The 14935-nt window shown below is 41.2% G+C and overlaps 1 protein-coding gene across 1 annotated transcript; it reads left to right on the forward strand.

Moving 5' to 3' along the window:
* Positions 1-1156: 1156 nt before the first annotated feature.
* Positions 1157-12417, forward strand: LOC131456059 (extracellular calcium-sensing receptor-like). The gene is made up of 9 exons (XM_058624035.1): positions 1157-1323; positions 1478-1772; positions 1901-1987; positions 2164-2437; positions 10307-10509; positions 10596-10871; positions 10992-11219; positions 11305-11428; positions 11507-12417. Exons 1-9 carry the CDS (start codon positions 1157-1159, stop codon positions 12415-12417), a joined length of 2565 nt encoding a protein of 854 aa, XP_058480018.1.
* The last annotated feature ends 2518 nt before the right edge of the window (positions 12418-14935 follow it).

Here is a 14935-nt window from a genome sequence, read left to right on the forward strand (position 1 = left end):
CCCTTCTCACCTTTTTCAGTCTAATGCTTCTAATTTTCTACCTTTCCTCACCCATCTAATTAACACTATCATCTGGCTGCATTCCTGACTCTCGTAAAGAGGCCAGAGTGACCCCCCTCTTCAAAAACCCTACCCCAACTCCTTCCTATACCGCAAGGAACCTGGGTGTGACACTTAACGACCATCTCTCCCTCACCACCAACATTGCTGCAACTGCTCGATCATGCAGATACATGTTGCACAGCATGAGAAGGATACGACCTCTTCTAACCCAGAAGGCAGCACAGGTTCTGGTCCAGGCTCTTGTCATCTCACGCTTGGACTACTGCAACTCTCTCCTCCCTGGTGTCCCTGCATGTGCCACACACCAAAACCTCACTCGGTCACAAGTATCCATTCTTACTACACACATAAGTCCAGAATTGACTGCTCACGGCATAATTTCCGGGTCACTCACAGCATTTGGGACATTCCCTTTCCCTATGGACTGTGGCTTTTGTAAATTTGTTTTGGTATTTGTAAAAGGGGTTGGCATTTTGTAAATTTGTTCTAGAAAATGTAAATTTGTTTTAATTTTTTTCATTATTTGTAAAAGTGTTTCACACTTTGTAATACTGATTTGCATTTCCAGGTCACCATACATGTATGTATGGTGACAGATGTAAATCTGGGCCATACACTCTTCAAGCATTTTCTCGCTTTCCAAAACGGTGTTAAACAATATGGTTAAAAAGTCCACTGCTCTCTCTTTGTTACTAATCAATCATAACTACACATTGCTATTTGCTTTGTTCTGCTGCTGAAGTATTTTACTATACAATTACCATAATGCTTCATGACATCAAACTAGGTATTTTGGTATTGCTGATGATTGAGTACCCCCAATTCCAGAAATGACAAACTTTTATTTTTTATTTTTAAAAAAGGTTAAATCAAGAGATTAATTAATCAGTCTCAGAGATATGATTTAAGCCCTGCCCTTACAGCTTCTTCCTTTGCCCTGATAGGTGGTGTGCAAAAATGAACACTGCAAACACATGTGGTGATATAATGATGAGCCTGAACTTAGACAGGAAAGAACCAGAACCAAGTCATGACGTTGTTTTTAGACACCAGTTTCCTCTCTTTAATTTTGTTACCCTACTTTTGCTCTGCGATGTCCTCTTATTATTCCTCCTCTTGTCAGTTACAGGGACAGTTTAACCTAAATGGGATGCACAAAACTGGAGATGTGATTCTCGGTGGACTTTTCAGACTTCACTTCTTTCCTGTTTATGCTGATGCATCTTTTACCTCAGAGCCACAACAGCCTACCTGCTATGGGTAAGCTGCTTATATATTGTTATTCATGTGGGTTAGGGTTAGATGATGCTGACCTAATTATTTGCAGTAGTGTCTGAAGTTGTGGAACATGTGTGGTTTTGTACAGCTACTGTATGATGCATTTTAAATTGTAAACATTTGTATATTGTGTCAGCTTTAATATGTTAGGATTCAGACAGGCTCAGACCATGGCCTTTACTATTGATGAGATCAACAGAAACTCAAACCTGCTGTCTAATGTCACTCTGGGATACAGTCTGTATGATAACTGCCTCCAAGTAGGGGTTGGAATTGGTGCAGCACTGACCTTAATCAGTGGTCAAGAGGAGAAAGTCAAATTAGAGGAGAGATGTGTAGAAACTCCTCCACTCCTAGGAATTGTGGGTGATTCTTACTCAACAGGTAGTATTGCCATATCCGCAGTCTTAGGTTTGTACAGAGTGCCTCTGGTAAGTTTATATGTCTTTCAACATCATTTTTGTGATTTAATTTCATATTTAATAAAGATGTGACCATTGAGAAATTAACGTTTAACATTCTGAATTTTTCCTTTTTGATACATGGTCTTGTTTTGCAGGTGAGTTATTTTGCCACATGTTCCTGCCTGAGTGATCGACAAAAGTTTCCATCTTTCTTTAGGACGATCCCGAGTGATGCTTTTCAGGTGAAAAACTATTTGCAAAATCTAAATACATAAAATCAATTGTGTGCAAGAATGTTTGTGTACAGTATATATTAAAATGAAAAATGTATATCTTTTACAGGTCTTTGATGAACCTGTTTAGCAGTGAAAGATGATTCCAGCCTGTGCAGTAATCCCTCTGCTCTGTGTCCACATAGGTGAATGCTATGATTCAGATTCTAAAACACTTTGGTTGGACTTGGGCAGGTATGCTCATCAATGATGATGATTATGGACTCAACGCTGCTCGGTCATTTCACTCTGATCTGGGTCCAACTGCTGGAGGTTGTCTGGCTTACACAGAGATTTTGCCCTGGGGTGATAACCCTGCTGAACTAAGGAGAATAGTGGATGTGATAAGGAAATCTACAGCTCAGGTGGTGATTGTGTTTGCACACGAGAGTCACATGATTAACCTCATGAAAGAGGTAGGTAGTAACTGTGCGCTTTCTAAAACAGACTGTTGGTTTTGTAAAATCATATGTACTCATACACATTTTGTTTCAAATTAATGTAAGTGATGATGTTACACCTCACAGTTTTGCTCATAGCATTTTAGAGTTAACTGCTCACTATGACAAATGGGTTTTCTTTGTCGACCCAAATGCAGAGTTGCAACTTGCTTCCTTTTTCTGGATTGTTTAAAAGGGATGTCGGTCATTTTGGAAAACTGCTGCTGGCCTATGGGTTGGGAACTCAGAGTCGTGACCAATACTTGATGAAAAATCAGTCCAAAAACTTAATTATTCATGTTTAACTCTCACAAAATGAAAATATTATGTAGAATGAAGCATCACTTTTGGAACCAACATCTAGATACAACATTTTTACCACATTCCTGGATTTAATCTCACTGTTTCGAAATTACCCAGAATGTAAACTGAGCTTTTGAGGTGAGAAGAATAATGTGGGGTATTAAAATGTATTTAAGCAGTTGAATGAATTGCAAAGCATACTATACTGATATCAGTTTTAATCACAGCATAATAATCATGTCAATACTACTACTGATGCCTATAAACTGGAACCATCAGCCAAGGAGTCACAGGTACCAGACTGACGAAAGAGAGAAAAAAAGAAAAAAAAGTAGGGGAGAAAAATAACAAGATGTAAAAATTCATATACATATCAAGAGTGAGGGAGTTAGAAAGTGAATGCTCGGTGCACCACACCTATAGCAGCATAACTAAGAGATAGTTCAGGTTTCAGACTCAGGGAACGACAAGTAAGCCTGCATTTAAGCAGACCTGTTAGGATGATATGGTAAAACTAGTTCCTTCAGGTATGAAGGGGCCTGATCATTAAGTGTTTTGTATGCGAGGAGGAGGATTTGAAATTGAATTCTAAATTGTTCGGGGAGCCAGTGTAAAAAAGCTAACACTGGAGTTCTAGTTCCTGTCAGAACTCTTGCTGTAGCATTTTGAATTAACTGGAGGGTTCTAACAGACTTGTTCGAACATCCTGATAAGGAGTTACAGTAATCTAATCTAGACGTAACAAAAGCATGAACTAGTTTTTCAGCATCCTTTATGGACAGAATATTTAAAATTTTCATAATGTTCTGATGGTGGAAGAAAGCTGTTCTGGAAATTAGTTTTATGGTCAGTTGACATGTCCTGGTCAAAAATAACTTCAAGGTACCTCACAGTGGAACTGGAAGCCATGATGTCATCTGAAGTAACAATATGGTCAGAAAGTTTGTCTGTCAAGTTTGTTGAAAAACCTAATTTATTTCATCCGGCTTCATTGATATATAAATATGTCATCTGCTAACAATGATGCTTTCTAATAATGTTCCCTCAAGGAAGCATATACAAGGTAAAATGTATAGGCCCAACTCTGCGCCCTGTGCAACTCCACAATTAACTTTTGTTTGAAATGAGGCATTATCATTAACATGAACAAACAGGAATCTATCTGATAAGTATGATTTAAACCAGCAGAGGGCAGTACCACCGAGTCTGTTTGAGTATCTGCAATAGAATATCATGATCAATGGTGTCAAATGCAGCACTAAGAACTAACCGCACAAGTAAAGGAACTAGACCATTATTTGAGGTCAAGAGAAGGTTGTTAGTAACTTTAACTAATGCTGTTTCTGTGCTATGATGTAATCTAAATGCGCAGATATTCACATACCTGGTTTGCAACTGTCGTTTAAAGGATTTTAGAAATTAAGGGCAGATTGGATATAGGTCAGTGATCAGCAAAAACATCTGGGTTGAGGGTCGCTTGTTTGTCAAGGGGTTTATAAATACAACTTTAAAAGCTTGGGATACAGTGGGGCAATCCAGCCAGTAATATTCAGGTTTAGGCTTTGGGTTGATTCATAGACTGGAATTGAAAATACCCTTGAATGAGCTTTGCGGAATTTGAGTATTAATGACTGGGTGGTGTTGACTCAGTGTACACCAATATATTTGATATACATGGTTACATAATATTTAACTGTCTAATGTAATGTCTGACTTACTCTTATTATGTTTATGCAGTGAGAGACGTGGTCTCTCCTCACCAGAACAGGTTTCCCCCGGATGTTTTCACACGGGATAGAGGTCTAAAGAATGCTGACTTACTACTTACTAACTGCTTTTGCCAAAGATTTAGATTTCATGGTGTGGAGCCGAGTTTCCAATTCACCAAGCCTCACCTTATCATGAACTATGGCAGAGCAGAACAAGGGACTCAAATGCAATATTCAGAACACGAATCAGTCAGTAACAGAGTTTAATTCCAGGCAGAGGTTCGGTACACGGAAGGCCAAAGAGATCAGGCAGAGGTACAAAAACGTCAGGCAAAAAGGCAAGGTCAAAAAGGCAGGCAATCGTCAAAAACACGATAAGACTAAACTATGGCTGTGAATCAAGAGTGCTGGAACGTGAGCTATGAACTACAACGAACTGGCGACGAGACGAGACACAGAGGGGAATATAAGCAGTGCTTGATTAGGGAGTGATAGGATGCAGGTGTGGTAGACACAATCAGGGATCAGGTGCACGCAGACAAGGAAGGGGGCGGGGTAGACAGGAACCTGAAACAGAGACAAGGGTGAGTGATTTCAAAATAAAACAGGAAGACAAGACATGGAACATGAAGGGAGAAACAAAACAAGATACTTAACGGAAGTGACAGATCATGACACACCTCCATCATGGCAAACAAGCTACACTTATTACAAGTACTACTGAGGCAGAGGAGTAACTTAACATGTGGCACACAACACAGTTTGTCCAGTGGATTGTGTGCAACAGTAGTTAAATAATTGTTACCGCACCATGTCAGCATGTACACCTTGTGGTTGGTGTGCCTGGATTGAACATTTTGGGTGCATTGCTTTTAAAGAAAATCTGACTGCAGACAAAATATGGTTTACCTCTGAATCTCTATGATGAAAGTTAGTCTTCATTATTAAAGCTAGCATGAGCAATAGTCATTTGCAACTTCTGGGCATCAAGAGTAGAATTAGGGTTTGATAGTGTCTAATAAAGACGAACTTCCATTTGAGCTGTAGAGGTACAGAAGTCCACCATTTTGTCTTTTTTAAGCTATATACTTGTGTATGACCTTATGTGTAGAAACTACCTCCTGCCCCCTTGACCCTATCTCTTTTCACCTTTTTCAGTCAATTGCTTCTGATCTTCTTCCTTTCCTCACCCATCTCGTTAACACATCTCTATTATCTGGTTGCTTTCCTGACTCTTTTAAAGAGGTCAGAATGACATCCCTCTTTAAAAAACCCACCCTCGACCTGTCTTAAGTAAATAACTATAGACTAGGGCTGGGCAATATACTGGTAGTAAGAGTTATACCGTTATATTTTTTGAAAGCGATATGTAGTTGAGACAATATTGCCATGCTGGTATGTATTATGGTAGGTATTATTTTTATATTGCCTTGTGAATGCTATTTAATAAGGCTGACTGCTTCTCTCTGAGCCTACAAGCCTAGTTGTTTGGAACGGTAAACACACTGCTTGGACCCAAATGCACAAGACAGGAGGCACAATGAAAGATTCAAGAGTATTTATTGTCTTCTCTTGAAGGACAAAACAAGGCAAAATCAAAATCACTTCTTCAGAAGGAGAAACTAAACTTGACGTGACTTGGCTTGGCTATTGAGCTTACAAGAAGGTGAGACAGACTCAGACATGTTTTCTTGGACGCATAAATGACGCACTGGAAAATGACAAGAGAACTGGGGACACTATATAGGGGAGAGGGAATCAAGGGCAGGTGCAAGTGATTACTAAAGGATCACCAGGTGAAGTGCATGAGGGAATTAGGAGAGATGTGTCAAAACAACTGAAGAAACCAATGCGACAGGAAGACATGACATTTACCAAAATAAGGGGGGAAGTGAAAATCAAACTAAGCAAACAAAATCACTAACGCTTCGTGACACTAGTTCAGCTGCTCAATCACGCCCCTTACATGTACGTACTACGTAGTGTTTCTCCCACCCGTGCTACGCAACACAACAGACATTTGAACGAAAATGTGGTAGACACGGTGCAGGTGGAAAGTGAGCAGTTGGTGGCTAAGAAAAAGAATAATGGTGCTGTTATTTTCCTAAATAAAATGTATACTTTTACTCCGATACATTTTCCCATTTCTTCGTTACAAGATTACCGCAAAATAAAAGTTGAGCTAGTCACTTAATGCCTGTTTATTGTCGCTAGTTTTTAACAGCAGCAGCTGTTAGCCACAGATTTTGGCTCCAAGTGGACTTAAAACTCTGGTCTCCGGGTTTCTGGTCTCCTGTCTCCGGGTTTCTGTTGTACACTCCGGACGCGGGGTTGTAGCTATCAGCTGTTTCACTTCTCAGCTGTCAGCTGAGCAGCCAACCAGTGAGCTAGCAAGCTCACGCAGATAAACCGCAGATTTTGTATGATTTTAAACACTGTGTGTCTAGAAGTGCCACAGACTCCAAAAGTTCCACAAACTCCAAAGGTTCCAAAAAGTTTTAAAAAATACAAGCAGATACAGGGAGGTTGAGCGAGAGTTTGTCACCATTCATGACAGAAGGTTAATTTTAATATTGTTAGACGATGTTCACCTGTACGTATTATTATGCTTTTATGGTTAAGAAGCCACAATAAATGTCATATTCAAAATTGTAATTGCTTACTTTGTTTAAATAGTTTTACTTCTAATAGTTAGGTACATTTTATATCAGAAAATTACTTTTGATACTACTACAGTAAATTAGTTTCTTTAAGTTTTTTACACAAGTAATATTGTAAACGGTGACTTTAACTTCTACCAAAATCATTTTCTGGTAAGATTTTAAAAAAAGAAACATATCTTTATTAAATGTTTCACCTTAAACACACAAATCATATAAAATTCCCCATTCCAGCAGCATATAACATTTACTTCTATCTCCACGGCACATCAAATGATCCCATCACTTCACATCACATCATACACACACATTTTTCACAGAGCATCTTCAATATCACCATGTTTACCAAAATCTAAAAATCTTTCCCAAATGTAATTAAATTCATTAAATAAGTTAGTCTTTCTAAAGCCAGACTTAATGTTAGATTTCTCAGCCAAAGGCAGAGGGTAGGACCATTGACATTTTTCCAGCAAAGGGCAATTGAGCGTCTAGCCTGTAGTAAACATACATCAACCATCTTCTTTTCTCTAATATCCAGAGAGCAATTGGCAGGATAGACACCCAGAAAACACAATTTGGGATTTACAGGAATCAAGGCAGAAGTAATTTTTGAGATATACTGTGTCACCTGTCTACAAAATGTTTGAATTTCCTCAAATTCCCATAAGCAATGGTAAAAAGTACCTTGATATTCCCTGCACTTATAACAAAGGTCAGGAATAATAGGGTCATATCTTTTCAAATTTACAGGGGTCATTTATAATCTTAATATCCACTTGTATTGTATCAAGCGCAGTCAGGTGTTAATGGTCTGTGATTGGGCCTTTGAGCATATTGTGCCACGAGATAGTTTAAATGGATTAGAAGTCACATAGTTTGAACAAACTTCTGCAGCAGAACTGGCAAACAGAACCTCAATCCATCTTCAAAAGTAGTCCCCAAATCCAAAACGCCTAAGCACTTCTAAAAGATATGGCCATTTGATTCTGTCCAACGCCTTCTCAGCATTGAGGGACAAAATGGGACCCTTCATTAGCATCAACTACATTAAGTACCCTCCTCACATTATGAAAACTGGTTCTTCACAAAACCATTTTGGTCAGCATGTATAATAGATGGCAGGACTCTCTCAAGTCTCATAGACAGAGCTTTCGCTATAATTTTTGCATCGGAGTTCATGAGTGAAATCGGTCTGTGAGATCCACATTCAGTCGGTGGCTTGCCCAGTTTGAGAATGAGTGTAATTAAAGTGTTTTGCAGTGATGGGGGGAGGTGGCCTCACATAAAGGTTTCTACATACATTTCTAGTAAAGGAGTTACTAGTTTGTCTATAAATAATTTATATATATCTATTGGCAGCCCGTCAGGCACTGCAGCTTTTCCATTTTTCATGTTACAAATGGCATTTGTTCAAAATATCATCATAATATCGCATACTGGACCCTGTTTGAGAGTCAGAACGTTGAAGAGTACACACAATCTGTTCTGTCCTACATCTCCTTCTGCTATGAAAACGCCACAGTGGAAAAACGCTGGCGGGTTTTCCCAAACCAAAAACCCTGGATGACAAGCAACGTGCGACTCCTCATCAGAGCCCGTGACAGAGCCTTTAAATCGGGGGACAAGGAGCTGTACTCCCGTACGAGAGCAGATCTAAAGAGGGGCATTAGCGCTGCTAAGGACCAACACAGGAGGAAAATAGAGGGACACCTACAGGACAATAACCCCAAACAGGTGTGGCAGGAGATCCAGAGCATGACCAACTATAAGGGCACCAACACCCCCACCACCAGCTGATGCCTCCATGGCTGAGGAACTCAATAGTTTCTTTGCTCACTTCAAGGACCACAGGCCACCAGGGCCCCCGCCAGCCTTCAACACCACCTCACCGATTCTCCAAAAAACACGAGGTGAGGAGAGTACTGCGCCAGGTGAACCAGAGGAAAGCCACTGGACCCCACAGAGTGTGTGGGAAGGTTTCTTTACAAAACTCATAATCAACTCTCTTCCTACCTTCACCGCAACAACCTTCTTGAACCTCATCCGTCTGCTTTTAAGGAAGGTCACTCGACAGAAATTGCACTTCTTGCTGTCACTGAGCAACTTCACACTGCCACACTGCTCTCTCTCCTCTGTGCTCATCCTCTTGGACCTTTCTGATCCTTACTTCTTCCCTTCAGGAACTAGGTGTCTCAGGCTCTGCACTTGCCCTACTCTCATCTGATCTTCAAAACCGAACATACAACCGGTTACTCTCCGAGTAACCTGGAGAGGATCTGTGTCGGAACCTAGTCCTCTAACTACTAGTGTCCCTCAGGGTTCTGTCCTGGGCCCGCTCTTCTTCTCTCTGTACACCAACTCTCTTGGTTCTGTTATTCACTCTCTCTTCTGTTTTTACTATCACAGTTACACGGACAACACCCAACTCATTCTCTCTTTTCCCCGGTCCGAAACACACATGGCAGAACGGATCTCTGCTTGTCTGACTGGCATTTCTCAATGGATGTCTAACTATCACTTGAAACTCTGTCTCGACAAAACTGAGTTTATTTTTCTTACAGGAAAGGGCTCTCCCACCACAGACCTGACCATCACCCTAGACAACTCTGTGGTAGCTCCCTCTCATACCGCAAGGAACCTGGGTGTGACACTTGACGAGCATTTCTCCCTCAACACCAACATTGCTGCAACAGCTCGATCTTGCAAATACATGTTGAACAACATCAGAAGGATACAACCTCTTCTAACCCAGAAGGGAGCACAGGTTCCGGTCCAGGATCTTGTCATCTCACGCTAGGACTACTGCAACTCCCTCCTGGCTGGTGTCCCTGCATGTGCCATACGACACATGCCAAACTCACGACTGTTCACTGTCCTGGCTCCCAAATGGTGGAAAAATCTCCACATCGACATCCGGACAGCAGAAAGCCTCCACATCTTCCGCTGCTGACTAAAAACACATCTCTTTCGACTCTACCTCAACTAAGACGATGACGAAGACACAAAAATAAAAAATAAAAAACACTTACATCGTACTTATGACTAGCACTCAATAGTTTGGCTTACTTGAAGCGACTTAGCGTCTGCTAAATGACATGTAATGTTATGTAAAAAAAAAAAATTACACTATATTGGTAGTGTACACAATTATGTACTTCTTATGCAATTCACAGATAGTGAAACAGAATGTGACAGGCCTGCAGTGGATTGCCAGTGAAGCTTGGTCATCAGCTGCTGTGCTCCAGACTCCCCATCTCATGCCGTACCTGGCTGGAACACTGGGGATCGCCATTCGTCGAGGAGAAATACCAGGGCTCAGGGACTTCCTGTTACAAATACGTCCTGACCTACATCACAACAACACTGATGGGAATAGCATGGTGAGAATGAAATGTTTCAATCTGATATGGAACTTCCATTAAAAAAAATTGTCATTGTTTCACACAAATAACACACATTTTTTCAGGTGAATGAATTTTGGGAATACACATTTCAGTGTAAATTTGCACCACCTCCTGCAGGTTGGGTGGAAGCTGGAGGAGAATTATGCACTGGACAGGAAGCTGAAGAGAATGTGAAGAATGAATTGGTGGATGTTTCAAACCTCAGGCCAGAGTATAACGTGTATAAGGCTGTGTATGCTCTGGCGTATGCTCTTGATGACATGCTGCAGTGTGAGCCAGGGAGAGGGCCTTTCAGCAACAACACCTGTGCTCATTTGCAAAGAATGGAGCCATGGCAGGTGAGATATCAGTTTACACTGAATTCACTTAATCCTTTGTATTTGAGTGTGAAGTGCAAATAAATAGAATACATCCTCATTTTCAGTTTTCCTTTTTGTCCCTAATCTGGATTTTCTTAGATGATGTATTACTTGGAAAAAGTCAACTTCACCACATCTTTTGGTGATCAAGTGTCATTTGATGAAAATGGTGATGCCATACCTGTATATGACATCATGAACTGGGTGTGGCTCCCTGATGGAAGAACTAAAGTTCAGAGAGTGGGTGAGTTTAAGAGGTCAGCCTTCAAAGGAGAAGAAATTACACTGGATGATGACAAAATCTTCTGGAACATTGAATCCAAACAGGTTATTTCTTACTTTTTCAGACTACCATCTCTTTATCTTAGTCATTACAGATTAGTCTCACAGATCCTGATTTTTCTCCTCACAGCCTCCTCAGTCAGTGTGCAGTGAGAGCTGTCCTCCAGGTACCCGCATGGCCAGAAAGAAGGGGGAACCTGAGTGTTGTTTTGACTGTGTCCCTTGTTCTGAGGGAAAGATCAGCAATACAACTGGTCACTATAAAGTTTTAAACACCACAGTTCAGAGATTTTGTATAAACATGTATGTCATAATATTTTCTCTTTTCTCAGACTCCATGGAGTGCACCAGTTGTCCAGAGGATTTCTGGTCCAGCCCCCAGCATGACCACTGTCTTCCTAAGAAAACAGAGTTCCTTTCCTACCATGAGCCTCTGGGTATCTGCTTGACAACTATCTCACTTTTGGGCACATTTATCTGTGTTGTTGTTCTGGGCATCTTCATCCATCATCATAGCACACCTATAGTTCGTGCCAACAATTCAGAACTCAGTTTTCTTCTTTTGGTGTCACTCAAATTGTGTTTTTTGTGTTCATTGCTCTTCATTGGACGACCCAGATCATGGACTTGCCAACTAAGACATGCAGCATTTGGCATCAGTTTTGTGCTTTGTGTCTCATGTATCCTGGTGAAAACCCTGGTGGTTCTGGCTGTGTTCAGGGCCTCCAAACCAGGTGGTGAGTCCAGTCTGAAGTGGTTTGGTGCTGCGCAGCAGAGAGGGACAGTTCTGGTTCTGACTTCTGTTCAAGCAGCAATCTGCACTGTCTGGCTTGTCTCTGCTTCACCAGTGCCTCATAAAAACACCCAGTATCACAGTGACAAGATAGTTTATGAGTGTGTAGTTGGGTCCACAGTTGGTTTTGCAGTTTTACTTGGTTATATTGGTTTACTGGCTGTCCTCAGTTGTTTGTTAGCTTTTCTAGCAAGGAATCTTCCAGACAGTTTCAATGAGGCCAAACTCATCACTTTCAGCATGCTGATCTTCTGTGCAGTGTGGGTGGCCTTTGTCCCTGCTTACATCAGCTCACCAGGCAAATATGCAGATGCAGTGGAGGTATTTGCCATCCTGGCCTCCAGTTTGGGCATCTTGGTGGCACTGTTAGGACCCAAGTGTTACATCATCTTGTGTAGACCAGAGAGAAACACAAAAAAAGCCATCATGGGTCGAGGAACCAAGTCATGAAAAATGTATCCAAGAATTTTACTGAACCTTTAATAAAATGTTTTATAAGTGATATGATTTTGTGTTTTAATTTTTCAAACCTTCAATCAATCAGCAAAAGCTATTAACGGGTAGTTTGTGAGACTGGCAGTCACAAAAAAAATCTATGTATTATGTTTATCTGCTTAAATATGACAATATCAAACACAGAAACATGAGTCAGTGATTTCTTCACTCTTAACATCTGTGATACCTTTTCACATTGCAAAGTGCACTTTTTCTTTGTTGTGCTCAGAGGGACAAGCTCAATTGAGGGTCTTCAAATCATAACTAAACTTCATTCCTCTTCTCTACAGTGCAGACCTCCACCTCTCCAGGCTCACGTCTACCTTTCTCCTCCTCTCACTACACATTACAATGTTATCTGCAAACAACAAAGTCCACAGAGACTCCTGCCTGACCTCATCTGTCAAACTGTCCATCACCATAGTAAAACAAGAAAGCGCTCAGGGCTGATCCCTGATGAAATCCAGCTTCACCTTGTACCCATCTGTACCTCCAACTGCACACCTCATCACTGTCTCACTGTCTTCATACATGTCCTCATACATGTCATGCACCACCTCTCATACATCTCTGCCACTCCCAACCTCCTGATACAACACCACAGTTTCTCATCTGATCATAAGGTTTCTCTAGATCCACAGAGGTACAATGTAACTCCTTCTGGTCTTATCTATACGTCTCCATCAACACTCTCGAAGCAAACCACATCTGGCATGAAGCCACTTCTTTCCTCAATTGAGCTTCAACAACTTTTTCCCACATCTTCATGGTGTGGCTGATCAACTTTATACCTCTGTAGTTACAACGGTTCTGCGTATCACCCTTGTTCTTGAAGTTTATCAACACCACACATATTATGTTTTCCTCAGGTATTGTTTTGTTTGGTCTCCAAGATTGTGTTAAATAATCTGGTCATGCTACTTAAACCGTGCTGTGGCGAGGCGAGGCGAGTAGAGCTGGTGGAAATATGCCATAAGTTTTTATTGAGCCCTCACCATCACCAGGTGTGTAAGTTAAGTTTCATTGACTACAGGGGTGTGGCCTAGTGTTGTAGTCAAGACCACCTAAACTGAGACCAAGTCGAGACCAAGACCACAGTGTATCGAGACCAAGACAAAACCAAGACCGAGGCAGTAAAAGTTGGACGTGGACGTCGCTTTGTAGAATTTACACATTGCGCTGTGTTTTCTTTTGGAGGCATTTATTCACAAAAAGTCTTTGTAAACAAATTTTGTTATAGATGAGTTGGCTGACATCTTCTCACGACCGCTTCTCCTGTCACTCACATGCACTTTTGTGGGGGGCGTGTGAAAGGGGGCGGGAGGAGTGACTGCCGTTAATTTCAAATGATATGAATGATAAATGAGTCAAGTTATTGGTTGTACCCAAGCAATACGATTTACGCAAAATCACAGTAATGATATTAACAAGTTAATCCAAAAATGCACGGGCAATTTATTGATATCCCCACAGTTGTGGTCTTGACCGGTCTTGAAGTACCTTTCTGCAATTGTTCCTACCTTTCACATATGAACACTTTGTCCATTCCTGTAAACATCATGCTTGGAACCTCACCAGAGCAGGTACTAAATATAGCAGACATTGGCCCAATCCCCAGTAGCGGGCTGATAATGATCCATACTCCCTGCTCCCTGCTCCCTGCCTCGGCTCTTGACCAACTCCTTTTGTTTAACGTGTTTCATGACAATCGGACGTGGTTGCTGGCCTTTCTGTCGTCAGCCTCCTAGATGATGTGAGGAAATGTTTTTGACGTTGTCTACCGGGGGTTGTTTGAGAGTAAAGTTCCTTACTGTCGCTTCTGCATCTTCTTTGTTTTTTTGTGGGATCCCAGAGAAAACCAGATTTTCCCTCATACTGTGTGCCTGTAGATCAATAATTGTGTCCTTTATGTGAACATTTTCTTCTCTGAGATGCCTCGTTTCCTCAGTGAGGGTTTTAACTGATCCTTTTAGTGCATTATTTTCCAAAAGCGAGCAGGGAAACCCATTGGTGTTTGAAATTCCTTGTGCAAGACCTCTACCAGAGAAAATCGGGGTGTCAAAGGTAAGGCTCTCCATTAATTAGCTGTCGGAGGACGAGGCTGCTCCAGGGGAATCCTCCGGGCGACTGCGCTTGGTTGTTTTGGTTTCCCTATGGCAAGGTGTTAAAAATACTCGTCGATATAATCCTCCAGATCCTCCAGTCCCCTGTGTTTGCCCACTTCACGTAAAGAAAGGAAATATGAGTGGGAAGTATTGTTTCCTTTGTTTTTTCGTCTTGATAGTATACGATGTGGAAATGTTTGAGTTAGATGCGCGCCACCATGTTTGGTTTGATTGCACAATCTTGCACAGTCTCGCGATACTACCACATCTCACTCTCCCCCAAAAGCTCGCTAAATGACATTTAATAAATATTGTGTAGATTACAATAAAGTCAACAAGATATCAGCTTAGTATGAGATGCATGTACT

Source organism: Solea solea, chromosome 3, assembly GCF_958295425.1.
Source record: "Solea solea chromosome 3, fSolSol10.1, whole genome shotgun sequence".
Lineage (NCBI taxonomy): Eukaryota > Metazoa > Chordata > Actinopteri > Pleuronectiformes > Soleidae > Solea > Solea solea.

What these genes read in the sequence shown, in the direction of transcription:
- LOC131456059 (XM_058624035.1), top strand. Translation starts at nt 1,157, where the DNA reads ATGTCCTCTTATTATTCCTCCTCTTGTCAGTTACAGGGACAGTTTAAC. An exon ending in TAACCTCATGAAAGAGGTAG is followed by an intron (nt 2,438 to 10,306) that starts GTAGTAACTGTG and finishes ATTCACAGATAG; the next exon opens with TGAAACAGAATGTGACAGGC. An exon ending in AAAGATCAGCAATACAACTG is followed by an intron (nt 11,429 to 11,506) that starts GTCACTATAAAG and finishes CTCTTTTCTCAG; the next exon opens with ACTCCATGGAGTGCACCAGT.